Below are 23,211 nucleotides of genomic sequence, written 5' to 3' on the forward strand. Positions count from 1 at the left end.
ACTTTGTAACCCATATTCAGGGCAGAAGGTATATAAATATTTGGCTTACTGGGTCTCAACAATCACATGATTACAATCTCCTGAGGGACAGGAGTGGTGACTCCTACGGTCACAGCGTAGGAAGAAATTGCTCTCCCACTTGTACTCGCATTTGTGAGACAGTCGCCACTCACAACCGTGTTCTCATACCTACCGCCATCCTCCAGACCCTGAAAGGTAGACACAAGTTTTACTGCTCCCATTTTCCAAGTGGGAAACACTGAATTGTCCTGGCAATTTTCCTAAGACTCTAACCCTTCTGCAGCTGGGCTTGCACGAGTCATCTCCAGGACTCTTGCCACCAACACAGTCGGAGTCTTTTCCAAAGTCAAATAGAAGTGGTTTCATCAGATTCAAGACGATCTATGAGTTGATAAAGTTTCAGAAAAATCCCATTACAGAAAGAATGTCAGAAGTTTGGGAACTATAAAGTATGAGGGAAAATGAAGGGAGAAAATCCACTAACAGAAAACAGGAGTCTCTCTTTAAGCCACACACATGCATCCCCCTTTTCCACAGGCATATGGCTGCAAAGCAAGACATCGCATTTCCAGTCTCCCTTGTGGCCACCAGGTGACAAACTCCCTGCCGATGGACTGGCAAATAAAAGTGATGGAACAAATTCTAGTCATCTGCTTAAAAGCACATCCCTCTCCCTGGACTTCTGCCCTTTCCCAGCCGCTGGCTGGAAGTGGTGGCAACTAGAGAGGCCTTCCAGGTGCACAGCCGCATTGTGGCCTGGGTCCCTGGGTCGCAGGTGGGAGGGAGACAAACTCTTATGGTCTTTAAGCTACTTCATTGTTGGTATTAGAGAAAATAGGAAAGTAAGGTGGGGAGGGAGAGAGAACAGAAAAGATAAACAATCCATTAACAAGTCATCTGAGTCCATCAGACAGAAACCTATTTTGTTATACTAGGAAGGGATGATAGCAACATCAGCTTCAATAATTGGGGGTTTGCCATTCACTTAATGAGAAGTGAAAATATTTAACTCAGTACATAAACTTTTTTTTTTTTTTTTTGGCAAAAAGCAAACAAAGTAATGTTTTTGAATATATAAAGAACAAGGTCTTGGTAACAAATGGAAAATATTAAGACAAACTACCAACAACTCGCTGGATCATAAGAAAACAAGAACATTAAAAATTCCTTAGGTGCTATTTTTAAACAGCCAGGAACGCTGCCTTAAAATTATTAGCTATTATTTTATAAAATAATAGAAAATAATAGTATATAAAAAATGAGCCGTGTAGCTTTTCCAGGAGGAAACGTGGATGGTAACTTATTAAAAGCCCAGGGTTACAGATTTCATCTAATCAAATTAGTAAAAGCATATCCACAAAGATAAAGACCAAAGATTAATGACAGATAATAATGGCTAGAGCTACAGGGAGGGCCTTAATGAGAAGAATGGGGAGAAGTGCTGGGTATGGTTGGCTTAACTAAATTTGTATAATAGACCAAATAAGTACTAATGAAGACAAAACCAGCTGGCTTTCCACGTTTTACAGGTGAATGAACTCTGCAGCTTTCTATGTATCATCGATCATAACACAAAACCCAAGTGAAGTTTGTGAAGAGCGAGAATACAGATTTGAAACTATTGGGGCCGGCATGTAGTTGGTCACGCCTTTAACCTAGCACTTTGGGAGACCAAGGCAGGAGGATCACTTGAGGCCAGGAGGTCGAGACCAGCCTGGGCAACAAAGTGAGACTCTGCCTCTACAAAAAATGAAAATTAAAAAAAAAAAAAAAAAAAATTAGCCCGGCTATTCAGGAGGCTGAAGTGGGAGGATTGCTTAAGCCCAGGAGCTCAAGGCTGCAGTGAGATGTGATCATGCACTCCAACCTGGGTAACAAACAGAGTGTGAACCCAAATCTTTAAACAAAAAAAGAGAGGGAGAGAACGAAAGAAAGAAAAAGAGAAAGGGAAAGAGAAAGGGAAAAGAAAGAAAAGATTGGGCCTTCCTAGAAAAAGGAATATTTTGCCTTCCAATGAATCACCAGAAAAAAGCAGAGTTTTAATTTGTGACCTTGAATCACAACAGTATCATAACAAAAGAACAAATCTTGATGAAGTAATTTTACCTTCCTAAAGAAAACTGTCATTAGTAAACCTTCAATGACTCACAATTCCTAGTCTTGAGCTCCCAGCAACTCAGGCTTGTGAAGGATTAGGTTCTAATGCAACGGGAGCCTACCACCAAATATATTTATAAAATAAGCAGTGCAATTCAAAACTTCCTCTACAAATGTATAATCTTTGCTTACAAAACCCACATTGATGATCCCAAAGCTGTAATAAAAAACAATAAAGAAAGAAAAGGAAAACCACTTATTGGTACTAAAGCCTTTACTGTAATAAACCAAATATATTTACAATTTATACAAATGTTTAACCTTCAACAAAAATACAAAAAAACATTTCACAAGATGCAAAACCAGGAAACAAGTTCATTGGAGACACCACTGCTCTACAAACGACAGAAAGTGAGGTGAACTGCAAGGAATAGGAAAGGTAATCTCACACTTGGGCAAGGCGTGATCCCCAGATCACCCAGAAAGAAAGAATGGGCTGTCACGTGAGTCGGCCGATTCCGTTCCTCAATCCCACAACCCATGGCCCCTCTGTCTGCTTGGCCTTGGTGCTCCATTTGGTCTATGTAGACAGGTGACTTTCTGCTGATGGACTTGTCGCCTCCTCTTTGTAGACAAAGTAGTTTCGTGTCAAGGTTTGGAAACAGGTGTTTGCATGTTTTTTTCTCTTTTAAAGTTACAACTTTTCTATTTCTACAAATTCGAAACATTTTGGCCCAATTCAACTATCAACGTTAAACCACATCATGTTTTCAGTAGATGACTTCATAGACTGTAGCCTTCTTGTCCCCTGAGCCAGTGACTATGTACTTATCATCCACAGAGATGTCACAGCTAAGCACTGACGAGGACTCTTTGGACTGGAAGAGAAAACAATGAACACGTGTTTAATGTGGAACAACGGTACTCAGAGGCCCCGCTCCCTCTGAGGCGCCTTCACTCCTGGTTTCAAAGGCAACACTGTGGTGAAATTGTGGATCTAGGTGAGGAGCACTTACTCACCTGGAATATGCTGGCTCCATAGGGGGTCCGCCAAGCATTGAGGAGGTTATCTTTTCCAGTACTTACAAACCATTTACCTAGAATTAGCAAAGGAATATCTCATTTTCACAAGGTTAAAATTCCTACTTATACAATTAGCAACTGGGACTGAATCAAACTAAGAACATTTTTAATGTATGAACTATCATGCCCTAAGGGACTGGTCCGTGACATGAACAGTGGTTTTAAATCTGGGCTCCTCAGTGATTTATCAGTGTGATCTTGGGTATAATCTAAGAGGTGTCAGCCTCCTTAGTCACTGGATACAGGACTAGTAGCATCATATCCAACACACGGTAACCCTCAAATATAGAATCAATGAAGAATGTCTTCTATTTTAGTCAGTCTTCCCATGATAAAATGGGACTAGACAGGATTAAACATCTAACTTAAGTAAAATGCCAGTCACATCATATAGCACGAAGAAAAATGCTCAATAAGTGATAGGCATTCATCCATCCATCCATCCATCCGTCCGTCCGTCCGTCCGTCCGTCCGTCCACCTCTGCATCCTGTGAACAGGTATCTGCCCATCTGCAGTGCACAAGAAGGGTCTCCACATGAACTTCTTCCGTCTTCAACCTCACTGTAGAGTGTAACTAAGTGTCTGGGTACACCTAAATATCCGCTTCTCTGACCCTGGATTCCTCATCACGGACAGCTCATGACTTCCACTGCCCCTGCCCCATTCTTCAGTAAATTCCCACCCACCCCTCTACAAAGTGGAAACTCATTGTCATCTCCCAACCCCCACTGAAACAAACCTGTGTCCAAACCTTGTATTAGGCAATCACATCATTGCCTGCTGACTTTTCTCAAATTAGCAAAACAAACTGAAACAGACATTGCTGTGCTCTGAAGGGCATATTAAAACAATGGAATTATTGCATCCAGCTGCTCAAAGAACAACACTGTTTCCAGATATGATCTCTACCATATTTTTTTAAGAAGCATTTTCCATTTGGGCCATCAACGACCGCCAGTTTCCTTTCGGCTGAACTCACCACAGTAAGCAAATTTCAGGGACAGCACGCAGCTCTCGTGCAGGTGCAACTGGTACTTGTCGGGCTTGTTCACGTGCAGCACCTCCACGTTGCTGCTCTCCATGCCCACTGCCAGCCACTCCCCTGTGGGGCAGTAGCCCAGGGAGAAGATCTGCAAGGAGCAGGACAGGTTCACTCATGATTCCGCCTGATACACTTAGGAAGGGAAGACGCAATGTGAAAGCGGGGGAAAGAGCAAGAATAGGCGGAGGTAATCATCCGAGTCCAGACTGTGGGGAGGGCCACAGGGCAAGTGATCTAACGCAGATGAACCAAGTGTCAAAACCTTTAGGAAACTGGAAACATTTGAACCCCTCTGTCCTTTGGGATAAAATTAAGAAATGATTCCTAATAATAATGGCATTCATGTGTACATTTTAAAGCAGGCCTTACCTTTTCGAGACAGTAACTGAAATACAATCATATATCACCTATTGAGGCAGATGTGTTCTGAGAAATGTGTCGTTAGGTGACTTTATTTTGTTTTTTATTTATTTTTATATTTTTATTTTTTTATTTTTTTCGAGATGGAGTTTTGCTCTGTCGCCCAGGCCAGAGTGCAGTGGCACGATCTCAGCTCACTGCAACCCCTGCCTCCTGGGTTCAAGTGATTCTCCTGCCTCAGCCTCCTGACTAGCTGGGACTCCAGGCATGAGCCACCACGCCTGGCTAATTTTTGTATTTTTAGTAGAGACGGGGTTTCACCATATTGGCCAGGCTGGTCTCGAACTCCTGACCCCTGGATCCAACTACCTCTGCCTCCCAGAGTGCTGGGATTACAGGCATGAGCCACTGCGCCCAGTCTTTTAATTTCTTTATTTTTTGAGACGGAGTCTCGCTCTGTCACCCAGACTGGAGTGCAGTGACGAGATCTCGGCTCACTACAAGCTCTGCCTCCCACGTTCACGCCATTCTCCTGCCTCAGCCTCCTGAGTTGCTGGGACTACAGGCGCCCGCCACCACGCCCGGCTAATTTTTTGTATTTTTAGTAGAGACGGAGTTTCACCATGTTAGCCAGGATGGTCTCGATCTCCTGACCTCGTGATCCGTCCGCCTCGGCCTCCCAAAGTGTTGGGATTATAGGCGTGAGCCACTGCGCCTGGCCTCATTAGGTTACTTTATTGTGTGAACTTCACAGAGTGCACTTACACACACCTAGATGGGGGAGCCTATCACTCGTAGGCTACAAGCCTGCACAGCATGCTACTGTACTGAGTACTGTAGGCAACTGTAGCATAATGGGAAGTATTTGTACACTCAGATATATCTAAACATTGAAAAGGTACAGAAAAATATGGTATTATAATCTTAAGGGATCACTGTCACATTTGAGGTCTGTCCTTGGCCAAAAGGTTATATGGTGCATGACTGTGCTTATGGATAAAATATGCTGTCTGGAATTTACTTTAAAATAATCCAGTGTTTGGGGATGGGGACAAGAGTTATCACACGGCCAAATAACGTAAAGCTGAGTGATGGGCATGTGGCGTTTATTGTACAATTCTCTGTACTCTCATAACTGCTTGGACATTTGCTGTACTCATATGTATTTGAGAATTTCTCTAAGAAGTTTAAAAAAAAAACAAAAAAGGCAGACCAAAAATTGTATCCTACTTATGTTAGGAAAGAGGGAAAACAGCAAGACTCTAAGAAACTCAACAAAATGTTAACCAGAATATGAAATTTAGAAGTATATATGCTTGTTTTCTGTTTCTGTCCTAGTTTTCTGAGTAGAATTATTTTTATTACAAAACAAGGTAAAAAAAAAAAAAAATTGCCAAGTCATGATCAAAGCAACAATTCTACCACCAGAAAGCATTTAAAACGGCAAACACTGTTTTTTCCAAAACAAGTCTACACTCAGACACTGGACATCAAAATACTTTTCACAATCTACAAAGCTGCCATTTATATATTATTTCAAAAGTCTGCAAATCTAGTCAGCCACGAGTTCATTTTTTAAAGGATGAGGAATAAAATGCATATCACTGAGGTATTTCTGCATTTTTTTAAGCTCTCTGGTGCAGGGGAAATAAATGAACTTTCAGAGGGGCTGTGACTTCTCTCCACTCCTAGTGACATTCTGCAGATTTCTCAAGCTCTATTTATTTGGGAATCAAAAAAATCATCTCCTACTCCTACATTAGATGGTGAGAATACGTGCCACCGATCAAACACTGCTGAAGGAAAACTATATATTCCTCACCGTACAAATCCCTTAAACAAACTCATATATAAATATAACAGCGAACACCCCTTAATCTACAGGATTCTAAAAACCACTCTAGGAGTTTTGGGGAAGGTAGTGGGGAGGGTCGTGAAGGAGGAGGTGGTGGTCGTTGTTTTTAAATTAGTTATCTCAAATTCGGCCCTGATCTGTTTGTCCAGCCACTAACATCCTAGGGTAAGCGGGGAGGGTATGAGGAGGAAGACACACCCCAGCACCTCCCAGACTCTGGGGCAAGCGGAAGTCACTCAGTCACCTGGGAGGTGAAGTCGTGCTGCTGCAGCTGCCGCCCTTCGCGCAGGTCCCAGGACCTGACCGTGTTGTCCAAACCACCCGTCCAGAGCTTGGTGCCATCATTAGAAATGTCAATACAGCTGGCTCCGTCTGTGTGGCCCTGGAATTGCCTGATAAAACAAACCAGATTGAATAATGATTTCCTGCCAGAGCTCAAGGTAAACACTGTTGTGTTGTTAGTTTTGGACCCTGTGTGTGCATGTGTGTGTGTCATCCCACCAGTGTCTGCTGATGTGCAAGATCAAACTAACCTTCCCCCGAGGAGGAGGGGACACAGCACCTGCTGATTGTCTTTCCTTTTTTTTCACGATCCAAGTGCTAAAGAAATGGAATATGCCAGTGCAGGTCACTACCCAGAAGTTAAATACACTACTCTGACAAATCCATCTGCAAGGTACAATTCTTGCCAGCTCTGGAAAAGTGTTGAATTGTTAAATAGAAAATAAAAGACAAACACACAAAATCCCAATTGTATTCCTTATGGAAAGATAAAGGTCTGTTCTTTAATCGTGCAGGCCTGAATCCATGAGAGAAAGAAACGGGGACGTTACAAGCAGAGTGGACAGAAGCATTGCTGTTTCCATGAGTGGATCAACACAGCAATGCTCTACGTGCCAACAGAGCATGAGCTCATGTATTTACTCAACCTTGCTTTCTGTTAGAAAGAGCCCTGCATTAGGAAATCTGGACTCCCAGAGACAAAGGGTCACGCATACCAGCCTCCTGACCTCAGAGGCATTGGGCAGAGACAGAGGTAATTGCCATGGGCACCTCAGAAAGACTCTGCCTCCAAGCTGAGCACAAGGTTGTTCTTTAAAGCAGAACCTTGTGCTTCATTCAAAAATCGCCACCAGAAACTATCAGCTAACAGGGATCTGCTGAGCACAGATGCTGTGCAAGGCAATGAGCAGAGCGGCTGAGGGGAGGTCATTGTAAGCCCCAGCAGGGATGGCGACCATCCTGGACTCAGTCCTGCATGCTGAGAGGGAGCTGGTGGGGGAGCAGCCAGAAAAGGTGAACAAAGTCTAGACCCACCCTCGGAACCAGGCGGGATCCAGTAAAGAACTGCGTGAGAATTTCAACACCGAGAGGAAAGTTTCCACGCTGCTTCTTCCTCCAGGATCCCCACACCTTATCATTCCCATAGAGCTCCAAACTTTTAACCTGAGCTTGGATTTTAAAGAGTGCAAGGGAAGGAAAAAGCACCACTACTGTCCTAAATTCTAAGCCAAGATGTGAACCATCACTTTAAACATCTTCTCTCTGCAAGCCATTCCCAACTTCTGCACTTTAGGATCCAGGCTTGGTCCTCTCTCCTCCACTGCGGCCGTGCAGGTGGACCTCAAGTGTTTCTGCTCGCTTCCCAGACATCCCCACAGAACACCCAGGCCTGGAGCAGTCGCTGCGTCTCTTGCTGAAAGTGTTGCTTTTCTTCCCTTCAAACCGCTCTGGAAATCCAGTGATCTCTTGACCCTCTGACTTCTTTGGACCTTTCTAACTCATTAAACGCTGTTCCCCCTTGACTGAAAACACCTTCCTCTGCTGACATATGGTACCTGACGGCTGCCTCCCATCCCGCTGCCCTCCCTCCATCCATATACCTCAGCATGACTCTCAGGCACATCCTATGACTGTTCAGAATGTGCTGGGTTACGATGGATACAAAGACATGCAATAGGCTGTGCATGGCCCTGTTACAGGCGGCAGCCACTAGCCACCTGTGGGCGGTCCAGAGAAAGATTTGTAAGATGCTACCCCATCCTATCCAACAGGTATTTACTCCCCAGGAGCCGGCACGGAGCAAGGGATCACAGCACAGAGAAGACAGCAGAATGCCTGGGCCCCAGCTTGACTCCACCACATCCGACTGTGCAACCTGAAGCCAGTAACTTACCCTCTCTGAGCCTCAGGCACTTCATCTATAAAATGGGACAAATAGCAGGACAGTGTCATGAGGACTAAGTGGAGGAATATCTGAAAAGTGCTTGGAATTGATATTTTGAAAGTGCTACTTATGGAGTTTTAAAAAAAGAAAAAACAAGTCACTTTGCTAGGATAAAAGGTTGAGAGGGCGTTCGGCTCTGGCTCCCTTATTCCGTTTTGCTCACCTACACTACTCAGCAAACGGAAGAGGAAAATAACTGCCGCACTGTCGCCCACACGCAGGGACCGGGCCCAGCTCAATGACACTTAATGGATCTCTACAGCGGAGGTTTGAAGAGAGTGAGCTGTCATGATGATTTCTGGAGCCCGTGCCTTCTCTGGGCAGCACAAGAGGGGACTTACCAAACAAGCCATGGACCCCAAACTGCACCATCTGCAGGGATGGCTTCCCAGTGAAGATGAAACAAGAGTAAAACACGTGCTTCATTTTACCTTTCATGTTTCATTCGTGCTTACTTTAAAAAGACTTTGTGAGAACAGTTCTGGTGTGAGCACTGACTTCTGAAGGGGGCATTTGGTGGGGGAGCTGAGGAGAGACACAAGGGTACCAGAACTGCAGCTGCTGCTAAGGGGACAGGGCCAATGCCAGGACGCGAGGCAAAACCCTGCGGGCTCCTGAGTGGAACCACCCCTGGGCAGGTCTCCTATTTCATTATTGAGATACTTTAAAACCATTTTGTGGGTGAAATTCATGGAATCTGCTCTTCTCATGTCTCCTTGTTGATTTTCTGTTATCTTTTATCAGTTGGCTCTTGTCTGCACCAAGTTCTAGCCAAAGCCCAAAACATCTAGTAGCAAGGGCCCTTTGTGCTGCCGTGTAATTCACATTAGGCCACCCCTTGGCAAAAGCCAGAAATATTTTTTGAACAAGTTTGGAGTCTGTATGCGGGCTGACATACAGACTATAGGATATACAGACTATCTATAAGGAGATAGAACGTCTCGGTGACCCCAGGCATGGTAGCAAGACTGTAAGCCCCCCAAAGGCAGCAACACGGTTGTCTTTGTTCCCCCATCATCTAACCCCATGCCTGGCATTCAAGAGGCTCTTACTGTGCAGGCTGCGGGCAGCCAGAGAGAAGCAGAGGTGATAGGCCCAGCTGCTCAAGAAGGGAACCCCTCCTTAGACGACCATCTTTGCTCACCTCACTAGTGTCTGGTTGTGCAGATCCCACACAGCGATGTTGCCGTCGCTGCAGCATGAGAAGCAGACCTTGGAATCGGGGCTGATGGCCAGGGCGTAGCAGGCGGGGGCCGAGGATGTCAGCTCCGCCTTGATGCGTGGGGTCGGAGCCGCCAGGTCCCAAATGGACAAAGTACTGGCTTCCCCTCCCACTATGAGAGTGCAGCCATCAGGTAGCAATTTACAGGAACGGATATAATTGTCTCTGTTCTGTAAAATAAACAGAATTCATTGCTACAATGAATTACCGAGCAATCATAGCACCATGTTCTCTAATGGCTGTCTTGGTTTTTTGAGTTAAAGAGTGACATTTCACGGACACTCTAACAGAGCAAGAGATCTCTAGTCAAGATTGGGGTCCAAGCACAACTGTCTCCTTCAAAACAGTAAACAAAACAAATTCACAGGAGCTTAGATAACTGTTTCTGGTGTCCTGCATCACAGAGCTGAAACTATCTAGGTATGAGGTACAGGTGTACACACAGTTCCCTGAGAAGAAACCACTTTTCCAAGCTCGTTTATACATCTGCCTCATCACCCTGCATCATTTACTGCTTGGACACTGCAGGCCCCCGTCTATGTTTTGGTCTTCGTTATGCTGAGCACATTACTTCATTAGTCAGAGGGATTCTTGCTAATAACTTACCAAAGCTGCTTTCTCAAGTTGTCATGTGGCGGCTATTATATCTAAGCCCCTCAATGCAAAGGCCAAAGAACCTGATAAAAGTAGGCACCTTGCCATCAAAACCAACACATATGAAGGGGGTGGGGGTGGGGGGCCCTCATACGATCAACCCCTGAAAGATGCAGATATGGCTAAAGTTCGCTTAAGTGCTTTTCACGATGGACTGTCTTTCAAAGATTAAAGAAACCTTAGACACGTGACTTCAACAAAGGCTATTCCCACTGCTATAGAATGTTGGGCCATATTTAAATATAAGTTTCATGAATGAAGACATTTTGAAGTTATTTGTTTTTTTAAAAAAGGCACTAATAACTACTCTAAACACAAGTCTGTGTTTCAAAAACACTGCCACTCAGCTTTCTGGAAACACTCTCTCCGGAATCCTTACAATTTTCCAGGCAGGCAGTGGTACACGGCACCATCTGCAACCGCAGAGCGCAGGCAGACCCCATGCCAGGGCATGGCAGGGCAGGGCAGTTCGGAGTCTGCTTAAGGCCAGCGGTATGTGCTCTGTAAATCCTGGGGTTATGGTTTAGAGACTGGAACATGTCCCAACATGTTTTATGTCCCTGAAAAATGCAAAATGGTATTCTCAGGCTCTGAGCGGACACGGCTTAGGAACTCTGGGAATGCATTCTCACCGCTCTATTTTGTTGATGGCTGCCCCCGGTCTTTGCAGTGACAGCCTTTAACCCTTTCCTGAAGTGAAGGTCATAAAACCTAACCAGCTCTCTCAGGTCTCCCTTAAAAACACAAACCTTACCCTGTTCAGAATGGTTTTTATGACATGTCATCAAATATTTACCATTCGGCCGGGCGCGGTGGCTCATGCCTGTAATCCCAGCACTTTAGGAGGCCGAGCGGGCGGATCACGAGGTCAGGAGATCGAGACCATCCTGGCTAACACGGTGAAACCCCGTCTCTACTAAAAAATACAAAAAATTAGCCGGGCGAGGCGGCGGGCGCCTGTAGTCCCAGCTACTCGGGAGGCTGAGGCAGGAGAATGGCGTGAACCCGGGAGGCGGAGCTTGCAGTGAGCTGAGATCCGGCCACTGCACTCCAGCCTGGGCGATAGAAAGAGACTCCGTCTCAAAAAAAAAAAAAAAAAAAAAAAAAATTTACTATTCTATATTTATCTAAAGGCTATAGGGAAATTAAAAACTGAGTGGATGGCAGGGACCAGAGTCCAGGCCAAGTTGTGCTTTTGTCCATTAAATGGGAAACCCCCTTTTGTAATGTACATCCATACACAAGGAGAGCCTCTGTAAACCAGTGTAAAATATTTTATAAAAAGAAATCCATCAACTCTGGGATTTAGCCAGTGCAACAGCAACAAATGAAACCTTCGCATTTAAACGGGGGGCCGAGGGGGTTAAATACCCAACACAGGAAACAGAAGGGGCTTCTATTTCCTCATAATGGGAATAAAACCCAGGCCCACACAGCTATTTCCTTATTGAATCTCCAGGGAGAAATTGCCCTTGTGCACCAGTTCCTGTCCACTCACCAGACAGTCGAGCTGGGAGACAGGACTCTTATTGCCAGGGTGGCTGATGTCCCAGACCTTGACGCAGCCCTTCCCGCCTGTGTACACGTGTCTCGTGGGGTTGCTGATGGTCACCGCGCACACCACCTCCCCGTGGTTGAGGGTGTTGATCTGGCGAGCATGCCGGGGGATTCCGGGTCCGATGAGGGCGTCGGGGGGAAAAGGGACAGGCTGCATCTGACCGTCTGCGGTAACGTGGAAGGAGTACGCACTTTTGGAAAAACGAATGGAGAGAAGACAGAAAACACAATGACAGAGGAAGCAGTCATTACCTCGGCAACATGCTACGACTACGAAAACGATGAAAAAAAGGAAAGATTCTCTTGTATATTTTCCTTTCAAAACAATACAAGTTGAAGTATTTACTGATGGTGCAAATTTAAAATAATTAATAGCAGAAATCTAGCGTGTACCAAATGACATATACATAGAACTGTATTTAAAATTTTTTTAAGGTATTTAAATCGTTCTTATCCATTCTATAAAGCATTCCCTCAAATCTCCTTATAAAACACTTAACGCGCTTCCAAATGAACATAAAATACCTCCTTCCATGTATCTTGTGTAATTTTATGATTTCTTAGTATAATTTTAAATGATTATTTTCCCTGCTAAAGATGAAGCCCTTAAGAACTAATAATAATTAAACAGAGTAGATAGTGTATTTTAATAGCAAAAACAACCCCCCCCACCCCAAAAAACAGCTTTCTAAAAATACCAGTTTATGGTTTGGACTTCAACTTTCTTTTGCTTAAGGAAGAGAAAATAAGAGATTATCTTATATGGCTTTAAACAGGATTTTAGGTTTCCTACTCAACAATCTTCCTTGCCTATGTTGGTCAGGAACGCCATTATATAAGGCAGCAAAGTGCCCAGCTAAAAAAACTACTCTTCCCCACTCTCCTTTAGCCCAGCGTGCCTCTGTTCTGACCAATAAGGTCTAAGAAGAAGCTGCTGGATGGCATTGAGGAAGTTCTGAACTTGAAAGAGAGGAGAGGGATGGGGAATATGGGAACTCTTCTGTAACTTTCCACTCTATTTTGCCTGGAACCCATAACTGCTCTAAAAAAATAAATAGGAAGGGAGCATACCTGCCCTCTTCTCTTCTTCCTTCCCACTGCCTGAGCTAAGAGGGATGACTGGTGCTCCTATGGCCCAGAGGTTGATTTCAAAGACAGAAATCAATTGCTGGATAGCAAAGATGTGGAACCAACCCAAATGCCCATCAATGATAGACTGGATAAAGAAAATGTTACACATATACACCATGGAATACTATACAGCCATAAAAAAAAAAAAAAGGATGAGTTCATGTCCTTTGCAGGGACATGGATGAAACTAGAAACCATCATTCTCAGCAAACTAACATAGGAACAGAAGACCAAACACCGTATGTTCTCACTCATAAGTGGGAGTTGAACAATGAGAACACATGGACACAGGGAGGGGAATATCACACACTGGGGCCTGTCAGGAGGTCGGGGGCTAGGGGAAGGATAGCATTAGGAGAAATACCTAACGTAGGTGATGGGTTGATGGGTGCAGCAAACCACCATGGCAGGTGTATACCTATGTAACAAACTTGCACATTCTGCACATGTATCCCAGAACAGGGAAGGGAAGGGAAGGGAAGGGGAGGGGAGGGGAGGGGAGGGGAGGGGAGGGGAGGGGAGGGGAGGGGAGGGGAGGGGAGGGGAGGGAAGGGAAGGGAAGGGATTGCTGGGGGAGACAGAACAGAAAGACAGGATGCAGAGGCCCTGGTGACACTATGGGGCTGTCATACCTGCCCTGAGCCGCTGAGAGCCAGTGTCTTTTATGTGAGAGAGTAATAAACTTCCACATTATTTAAGCTACCATTTTCTTCCCCTGTTAAATACAAACAAACCTAATCCTGATTACCCACTTCTACTTCTACACCAAAATTCAAAGCATATTTTTTCCTCCAATGAATTTAATTTAAACTCCAAGAGCTAAGATCCTAGGGACATGATAAAACATAAACAAAGAAAAGACACTTTAGAGGATAGAAGAAAGAGAAGTGCTAATGTTTTCACTCTATGTCAACTGATAAACTGATGCACATTCGGCTGGGCGCGGCGGCTCACGCCTGTAATCCCAGCACTTTGGGAGGCAGAGGGGGGGCGGATCACAAGGTCAGGAGTTCAAGACCAGCCTGACCAACATGGTGAAATCCCGTCTCTACTAAAAATACAAAAAATAGCTGGGCGTGGTGGCACATGCCTGTAATCCCAGCTACTTGGGAGGCTGAGGCAGGAGAATCACTTGAACCTGGGAAATGGAGGTTGCAGTGAGCCAAGATCACGCCACTGCACTCCACCCTGGGAGACAAGAGCAAGACTCTGTCTAAAAAAAAAAACAAGTATGCACATTCTACTTTGAAGACCACTATTTCCACTTTCTTAACTTGAAATCACTAGAAGCGCTAAAAGTTCAAACCATCAACAATAAGTGAAGTAGGCACTGCTTCCTCCTGCCAATAACCCTTGAAAACGTGTGCCTTTCTGAAGCCTGTCATTGGCAGCTTTGTACACAATGTAAACACCATGAGTCCTAACACAGTGCTTAAATTTTCATTTTAATACAAACTCAAATTTTGTAAAGTAACTTAGCAAGCACAAAACTGAAAACGATTATGCCAGGTCTCTACCACCCTGCACTTAAAACCCACATACATTTGTTTGAAAATAAAATGCATGCTATTATCTTCCCTCCATAAAAGCAAAACATCAAACCCATGAAGACTTTTAAACTTCCCCCCCACTCAACCACAGGACACAATCTCAATCTGTTACCTGCTGGCAAATTGGTACCAGTAACTAATAGTAAAATAGCTATTTGGCCCAAATCCTTAATGTTACTCTTAATTTTCATGAATAAGCACATATAATGGGAACCATGGAGACTGTCCTGGGAAATAAATACACGTATAAAAACAATATAGCTCTAGGGGTCGGGCGCGGTGGCTCAAGCCTGTAATCCCAGCACTTTGGGAGGCCGAGACGGGCGGATCACGAGGTCAGGAGATCGAGACCATCCTGGCTAACACGGTGAAACCCCGTCTCTACTAAAAAATACAAAAAACTAGCCAGGCGAGGTGGCGGGCGCCTGTAGTCCCAGCTACTGGGGAGGCTGAGGCAGGAGAATGGCGTAAACCCTGGAGGCGGAGCTTGCAGTGAGCTGAGATCCGGTCACTGCACTCCAGCCTGGGCGACAGAGCGAGACTCCGTCTCAAAAAAAAAAACAAAACAAACAAACAAACAAAAAAATATAGCTCTAAGCCCTCACATCACCAAACCACTCAATCTCATTTTTCATCCAACAGGATTATTTGGTGTCCTTAGCAATATATCGAGCCCACATCATAGTTAAACAGGAACCTATGCCGTTTATTATGGGATATTTGGATTAATAATCAAATAGCATTTTGTTGCCCTTAAAGATTGCCACAGAACTGTGAGAGTTTAAGTCTATTCATGTCCTACAAGAATTCTAGGCTTTGAAGAATGCTCAACGAACAACGTCCAGTAGCCAAGTTCTATGACTCAGAATCAGGCTCCATGCTCTGGGTCCAAAAACAACAACAAAAAAGCCAGGTGATACTGAAGAAATGACAAGTAAATTTCCATAAAATAAAACAACTGAGGTCTGGTGCTGTGGCTCGCTCTTGTAATCCCAGCACTTTGGGAGGCTGAGGCGGGCGGATCACGAGATCAGGAGATCAAGACCATCCTGGCTAACAGAGTGAAATCCCGTCTCTACTAAAAATACAAAAAAATTAGCTGAGTGTGGTGGCGGGCACCTGTAGTCCCAGCTACTCGGGAGGCTGAGGCAGGAGAATGGCGTGAACCCGGGAGGCGGAGCTTGCACTGAGCCAAGATCGCACCACGGCACTCCAGCCTGGGCAACAGAGCAAGACTCCATTTCAAAAAAGATAATAAAATAATAATTAAAAAAATAAAAATAAAAGTAAAACAATTGAGTTGCACATGATTTATAAGGATGGTGGTTAAGGTGGGGAAACTGCTTCTCAAAGATCTCGGTGCTATGAGAGAAATAACACGTAAGGATTAGTGTCTCTCTGTGTACCACAAATCAAGCTGGGCGCCTCGAGGTAAGGCCGGGTTTCCCTCAGGCACCCTTTCAGCAATCCCACATTTTTCAGCGAAAGGAAATTTTATCTTCCTTCAACCGGAAGCCTGCTTATCATAGAGTTAAATGTTCCCGATTAAATAGATGCACCGAGTAACAGACGGGAGATCTGTCTGATCTTTGGAAGACACCCACTTCTCTCCCAGGTGTCCTCTTCTTTAAAATGCACAGGAGGCCCGCGATCATCATACGGAGGCAATTTAAAATTGATTCACAATGCAGTGAGCTGCTGTCAGAAGCTGTGAACACTCATCCGTCCCAGGGGAAACCCATATGGATGTTAATACATCAGTCACAGGGGGCCCCGCAGGAAGCTGGTGCTGCCTGCTGGGCTGCGGAGCCAAATCAAATGAACACACCAGAGCAACGCAAAGGGCAGATGGGTCTTTAGGAGGGATCAACTGGAAGGAAAAAACCAGGGGAGGAAACTATTCACCTACAATAATAACAGAGCTTTTTCGATAAAAGGCCACAGTGAGGGCTCATCGTGACAATGGTGAAGGGATCCCAGGAGGAAACTTAACTTTCTCTACTGGTTGAGGAACTAGAAAAGTAAAACCAATCAGAAAGAGGAATATATAAACAGATAGTGAGTATTCATGAATATCGCTCACACCTGAATTCCGAATGCAGCCAGCTACAAAAGAACGGACATGGAAATGACTGCATTTCTAGAATTTCGAACACAGGCAAAATTTATCTGCAGTACTGAAAGTCAAGGTGGTAGTTAACCTTGGTGACTGCAAGGGGCATGGGACGGGTTTCTGGGCAATGATCCTGCTCTGTTCCTTGATCCAAGGGCTGGTTACACAGGTGGCTGCCTTTGGTGAAAAGTCGCTGAGCTAGACACATGGGATTCATGAACTTTCTGTATGTGTATGGTATTTCAATGTTTAAAGTTTAGATTCTTTTAGTTATTTAGAGGAAGTCGAGGGGAAGGCTCTTAACCAGTTAACACATTAGATTAGGTCCACAGCCAAATCAAGTGCCCAAACTTTGCTGTTAAATGAACCTCTCTCTGGGTCTCTGGCCACATCAACCGTGGTCTTGCCAATCAGCCAGCCTGCAGTCTAGAATGTGTCCGTTTCGTGATCCATAAGGCAGGAATAACAATAAAATATAGAGGTCGCAGGGGTTGCTGTAAGGATTAAAGTGGTAACAGCTGCAAAACACTTAACACCGCACTTGACCCCTGCAGTGAGTCTTCAGGAAATGACAGTATTGTTATCGAACCACCACGACTGAAAATGCCAAGTGAAGATACGTTGAATTGAGGGCTTTATCTCAACCAGTGGACAAGTATGTGGGTCAGGGAATGCGGAAAGGGAGGAAGACGCAGGGTGGGAAATCAGGAAAGCACAAGGGCAGTGACGAGGCAACGGAAAACACAAAATTCACAAATCATCCAAGGTGAGAGTGGAGGAAATGGCATTCAGCAAAGACTAGAACGAACGCCCAAAGAGTAGAGATGGACGTTTGGATAGAATTGTGGCAAACTGCAGGGCAGAAAGTCAGTCCTGGATCCCTCGCTAGGGGCCACACAGAGAAGCCCACCCGCATCTCAGAAAGCCTCAGAACTGAGCCCCAGCCCCCACCTAGCTTTCTGAATCAAGCTCCTACAGATTAGGATCGTGTCTGATTCTGAAGTCTGGTGTCAGAATCAAAAAGAATAAAGCCCACTCGACTTCACAGATTCAAAAATTGAATGAAATAAAAACCCATTAAGAGCGAGGGGCTTTTCATTTACTGGGCACACAGCAGAGGTGAAGGAACTAAAAGCAGAGAGTCCCCACTGGGCTCCTTCGCGGCCGCGGTGAACTGGAAAACAAGACTGTGTTCCAAGGGCGCAGGTTGTTTTTTCCTAGCAGACCAGGCTCCTCTTAATAAAACTACGCTGTGCTCTGTGGTCAAAGGAAAACAGGTGTTTACAGGGTTGTTGGTTTGCTGGAAATAGGAACTGCAGTGGCAGAATCAAGTAAACAATAGTGAAGAACCACAGACCCCAGAGATGACGGCTGTGGTCAAGCCTCGCTGCCTATGGATTCGGCACTCTGGATGTGACATTGTTAGCTATATTAACAAGGCTCAAAAATCCGATCGTGTCAAAAACCTTCATTCGCTCTTGAAGCTCTTTAGGGCTCATGAAGCCCTTTACAATTTAGTGTCAACAAGTCTTACTTCATGTGACCTTAAACTCCCAGCCATGTGGGACAACAGGCCAGTCCCCTAAAATATCATATGCTGTCACATCTCCAAGTTGCGCACAAACTTCCCTCCTGCTAGAACAGCACTGCCTCCCTCCCAAGTACACGCCGCTGCCTCCCTCCCTCTGACTGCCACAACCTCCCAAGTACACGCCGCTGCCTCCCTCCCTCTGACTGCCACAACCTCCCAAGTACACGTCGCTGCCTCCCTCCCTCCGACTGCCACGACCTCCCCAGCCTTGACGATTCTTTCCCAGGGTCCTAACCTTTCCTACTAACCTCTCTAAGAGTATTTCTCACACGGTGAACATTTCTGTCTTTCCCATTCCAGAGTTCTTCAGGGGTAGGCAGAGGATTTCACCGGCCGGCACTCTCCACGGATCAGAACACAAGTTGTCTACTGTTACCTAATCACTTATATATTGAGACAGGAAAAGTTGCCCTGGTAAGGAAAATCTGCTAAAACAAGGTGGGCATTCCTCTCTAAGGCCCTGGGTGATGCCAGCCAACTTTTCCAGGCAATGTCTAGCAATTATACCAAATGTCACTAAGAGATGGTAACAGTTTTCCTAAGGGGCAAAGGCAGTCCCTACAGAGCTGACTTAGACCACAAAAAAGACAATGAAAGCAATGACAATAATGAAGTGAAATCCATAGCTTTACCCTAAGTCAGCTAAATCCAGTGGACACTGGGCCCTTCCCAAGCAAGCTGTGGCAGAAGCAACCACAGGTCACATGGAACAAGCTCCATCCTGCCTCCAGGCCCTGGAAAGCAGGACCCACATGGTCAAGTGCAAGAAGTCAGGAGGCACAAGCAATTGCTTCAGTTTAATGACTAGTAACCTGTGGGCACCATGCCTAACTAACTTGAGCCTCATTTCCCCATTTTTACAAAGCGCCCTGACAAAACTTAGCCTATAAACAGGACCACTGAGGTGTGAAGTAATGAAGCCACATGGGAAAGTACTTCAAGAAAACTATGAAGCGCAATATAGTCAACCTTTGCTTGCCACATCACAGGAGGGGCTCACTATCCCTTACTGTTTAGAGATGAGGGAAGGTGGCACAGGAGACTCTAAGTAACTCGCCCATAACTGCCCAGCTAGCAAGCGGTAAAGCCAACTCCAGCTCGGCCCAGCTGCAAAAGTGGAGCTGTTAATCTTTACCTTAGCTTCCACGTCAGCACTACCTGTGACGTTATCCCCTCAAGAGGGATAACGTGGGACCCACCAGGACAACGACACTCACCCCACACATTGTGAGCAACATGAGGCATGTCCACATTGTGAGCGTGACTGTGGGGGCTGCGGGAACCAGGCTCCTTAAGGATAGAATGGATGAGAATAATGTAATTTATGATTCCGGAGGATACTCTTAGCCTGAAAACTAATAAAGGTGGTGGCTGAGGGGAATAGTGACGTGGAGCTCATAAGAAAATCAGAGTCTTATTATTCTAAGATTTTAGAAGAAAGTATAATTTACCTGCTATAGGTAAAACCTCCCTCTGTCAAATGTTTTTAAGGGTCTGCACATCTACCCCATAACATCTACAAAATTTTTCCAGTTTGGCCATTCGCGTATTCTTCCAAATAGAAAATATGCAGAACGGGTATAATTTCTACCTTACTTAGAAGACAGCATTTCTATGTTAACGGAGGGCTTTATTACCAACTAACTTGTAAGTAGCAAACTTCAAAGCATTAGGTTGGGAGACTCTTTGTTTCCTTGTTTAGATGCATACACTCGATTTTCATTTATTTTTTTAAAGGCAAATACAAAACTTCTTAAAATGGATATGTAAAAGATTACAAGCAAAGAAAACAAGAAACAGATGACCTAAGTTGATAAACAAGGAGGTATTCCAGCCAAAGTCAACATTTAAGATTCTGAGTTCTAGGACCTAACTTTCTCTATCAATTATACATTTCCAAACTTCTCAGTGTGCTGGAGCAGGAACAAGGCTCCTCAATAGGACAAAGATACAAATGGAGAAACTCTTGGATGAAAAGTAAAACAAAAAGAGGCTTAATATATCGCTATTTCAAAGCTAAACTAAAACATTCCAGCAAAGGAACTATCACTACAGACAAAAACGAGCATCATCCAAGCAAGAAATATACACACTATATTTATATCCCATAAACCAAACGTCATTTCTGACAAGGTGAAGAGGGAGAGAGAGAAGTCCAGTGAGGAATTATTGTAGCTCAACACAACTGACATCAAAAGGAAGGTCCTCCCAGCTACTCAGGAGACTGGGTCAGGAGGATCCCCTGAGCTCAGGAGTTTGAGGTCACCCTGGACATCCCCATCTCATTTTTCTTTTTAAAAAGGATGGGCCTCACCTCAACTTAATCTCAAAAAATTAAACTACATATTCCTATATTATCAGAAGGTAGAAAAACAGAAACTAAACTAATACCCACATGGCAAAAATAAGGAACAGAATGGGCATGTTATTTTTAGCATTTAATAGATCCAAAAAAAAAAAAAAACCTACCCAAATATCACTGTGATGGTCAACTTTATATGTCAACTTGATTAAATTGACTAAGGGACACCAGAGTGGCTGATAAAACTTTATTTCTAGGTGCGTCTCTGAGGCCCAGTTCTAGAAGAAATTAGCATTTGAATAGGTAACCTGAGTAAAGAAGGTCCCCTCACCAATGCAGGTGGGCATCACTGAGGGCCTGGACAGGACAGAAAGTTAGAGGAGTAGCAAATGTGCCCTTTGCTTGAGCTGGAACATCTACCTGCTGCTGCTCTCGATCATCAGTGCTCCTGGTTCTCGAGCCTCAGCTTGGAGTAGAACTACACAGGCTTTCCCGGGCCTCCAGCTTGCAGACAATAAATCATGGGATTTCTCAGTCTACACAGTCATGTGAGTCAACCCCTCCAAATAACTCCTTCTCCATATCCATATCTATAGTTTATTCATTTTGTTTCTCTGGAGAACCCAGAGTAATACAACCCCGTCAAATAAAAAGAGGGCTGAATCAATGTTCAAGTCCACTAAATAAGCGAGCTGTGGAATCTAGACAAAAACAGAGAAACCAGAAGACCAGAAACAGAAAAAGTGGGGTGAAAGGGGGAAGCCCCTGGCCACTGAAACTTTTTCTTGGCGAAAAGCCTGGAAAGGGTCTCTAATCACTGCTGCAAATGTTTTCCTATGAGGCAATTTTACCCCAAATGTAGTTAAGATTTTTCTTTTCCCTTTAGGCTCTAAACCAAAAAGGTACTTTAAAGATTTATTTAAACACTAAACAAGTGGGTAGAAGATTTCTAAATTACATGTCTGGCATTAAAACACAGGGTGAAAGGACCCGTAACTACCCTAGACTCTTAAGCCAAACTATGATTAGCCTGAGTTATTACTGACCTCTAGGTGCTAATATATAAGGCAGGTAGAGCACAGCCCCCAGGTATTTTTAGGGAGAACAGCAGTGCTACAGTGCCAGAAAAAAAAAAAAGTCTAACTAAACTTTGGAATTTCTCTTACCAATGATCTCCAAAGAGCTCAGGAGAATAAATGTCCTAAAACCAAAAATGAATTCAAGTTATGCTGAACTAAACAATACCAATTAAATCCAGCCTTGAGGGTGTGAAAACAAGCTCAGGGTTACCTCTTATAAACCAACACTACTTAATAATTCGAAAATGCGAACCAAGGATCTCCTTGAGAAAAGAATGAATCACAGGGTCTTACACAATCCTGGACCTGTCTCCCACCTATTCAAGGCAATGAACATTTGTTTCCTGGGTGTCTGTGCTCAAGGGACAAGACTTCGGGAGCTTCCATCCTCCTGGGGAGGAAGTAGTTAGAAACACGGTCTGTACATGATTATAAGATGTTTCATGGTGCAACTGGAGGGGGACCAGAGATGGGAAGGCATCCATGAAGGCTTCATGAAGGAGGCAGCAACTCAAGCGGGCTTTGAAGGACAGAAAATACTTCAAAAGGAAGAGACCAGTGAGAAGAGAAGCTGCTCCAGGGAGCAGGGGCTGGAGTCATCAGGGAACAGAGACTCATCCCATTGGGTTAGCACAGGATATAAAGCACACAGGACATGACACCGGAAAAGCAGGCTGGGGCGATATTACCCACGGGCCTTGAATGGCATGTCGGTTTATACAGGTCGAACATCCCGTATCCAAAATGCTTCAGAACCAGAAGTGTTTCCAATCTTGGATTGTCTTCAGACTTCAGAATATTTACATAAACATAAATGAGTTATCTTGGGGATGGAACCCAATCTAAACACAAGATGCATTTCTGTTTCATACAGACCTTATGCACATAGCCTGAAGGTGATTTTAGTTTTCCCTTGGGGATGCCGAATAAACTGTGTGTTGTGTGTTGTGTGTTTTGACTGCACCTTGTCACATGAGGTCAGGTGTGGAATTTTCCATGTGTGGCATCATGTCGGTACTCAAAAAGTTTCAGATTTTGAAGCATTTTGGATTTTGAATTTTTGAATTAAGATGCTGAATCTGTAACTTTTGAAGACCTCTGTGCAACACACGGCCCTGACAAGTGCTTTACAATAAAGAATAAACTGACAGCAATTTGGTGAGGAAGAAAGATAACCCTCATCTAGGACCTTACTGACAAAACGGGGCATGAGAAAGGTGAGAATTTTAACAAAGAATAAGACTGTTAAAAAAAAAAAGTTAAATAGGGAAGAATCTAACACTAAAATTTGGGCTCAGATGTCAGAGGGAATGGGTATGATGCTTT

General features: G+C 44.4%; 1 protein-coding gene across 12 annotated transcripts in view; it reads right to left on the reverse strand.

The window, feature by feature from the left end:
- Positions 1-2,374: 2,374 nt before the first annotated feature.
- TLE1 (TLE family member 1, transcriptional corepressor) overlaps positions 2,375-23,211 on the reverse strand; it is a 107,449-nt gene continuing 86,612 nt past the window's right edge. For 11 of the 12 annotated variants that reach the window (XM_015117969.3, XM_077965225.1, XM_077965224.1 and 8 more), the window contains 6 exons: positions 12,061-12,310; positions 9,831-10,078; positions 6,704-6,851; positions 4,182-4,332; positions 3,139-3,215; positions 2,375-2,996 (listed from right to left, as the gene is read on the reverse strand). In XM_015117969.3, coding sequence (XP_014973455.1) covers positions 2,889-2,996; positions 3,139-3,215; positions 4,182-4,332; positions 6,704-6,851; positions 9,831-10,078; positions 12,061-12,310 — 982 coding nt within the window. In that variant the 3' untranslated portion in view covers positions 2,375-2,888. 12 annotated transcript variants of the gene reach the window in all.

This window comes from Macaca mulatta, chromosome 15, assembly GCF_049350105.2.
Source record: "Macaca mulatta isolate MMU2019108-1 chromosome 15, T2T-MMU8v2.0, whole genome shotgun sequence".
Classification (NCBI taxonomy): Eukaryota; Metazoa; Chordata; class Mammalia; order Primates; family Cercopithecidae; genus Macaca; species Macaca mulatta.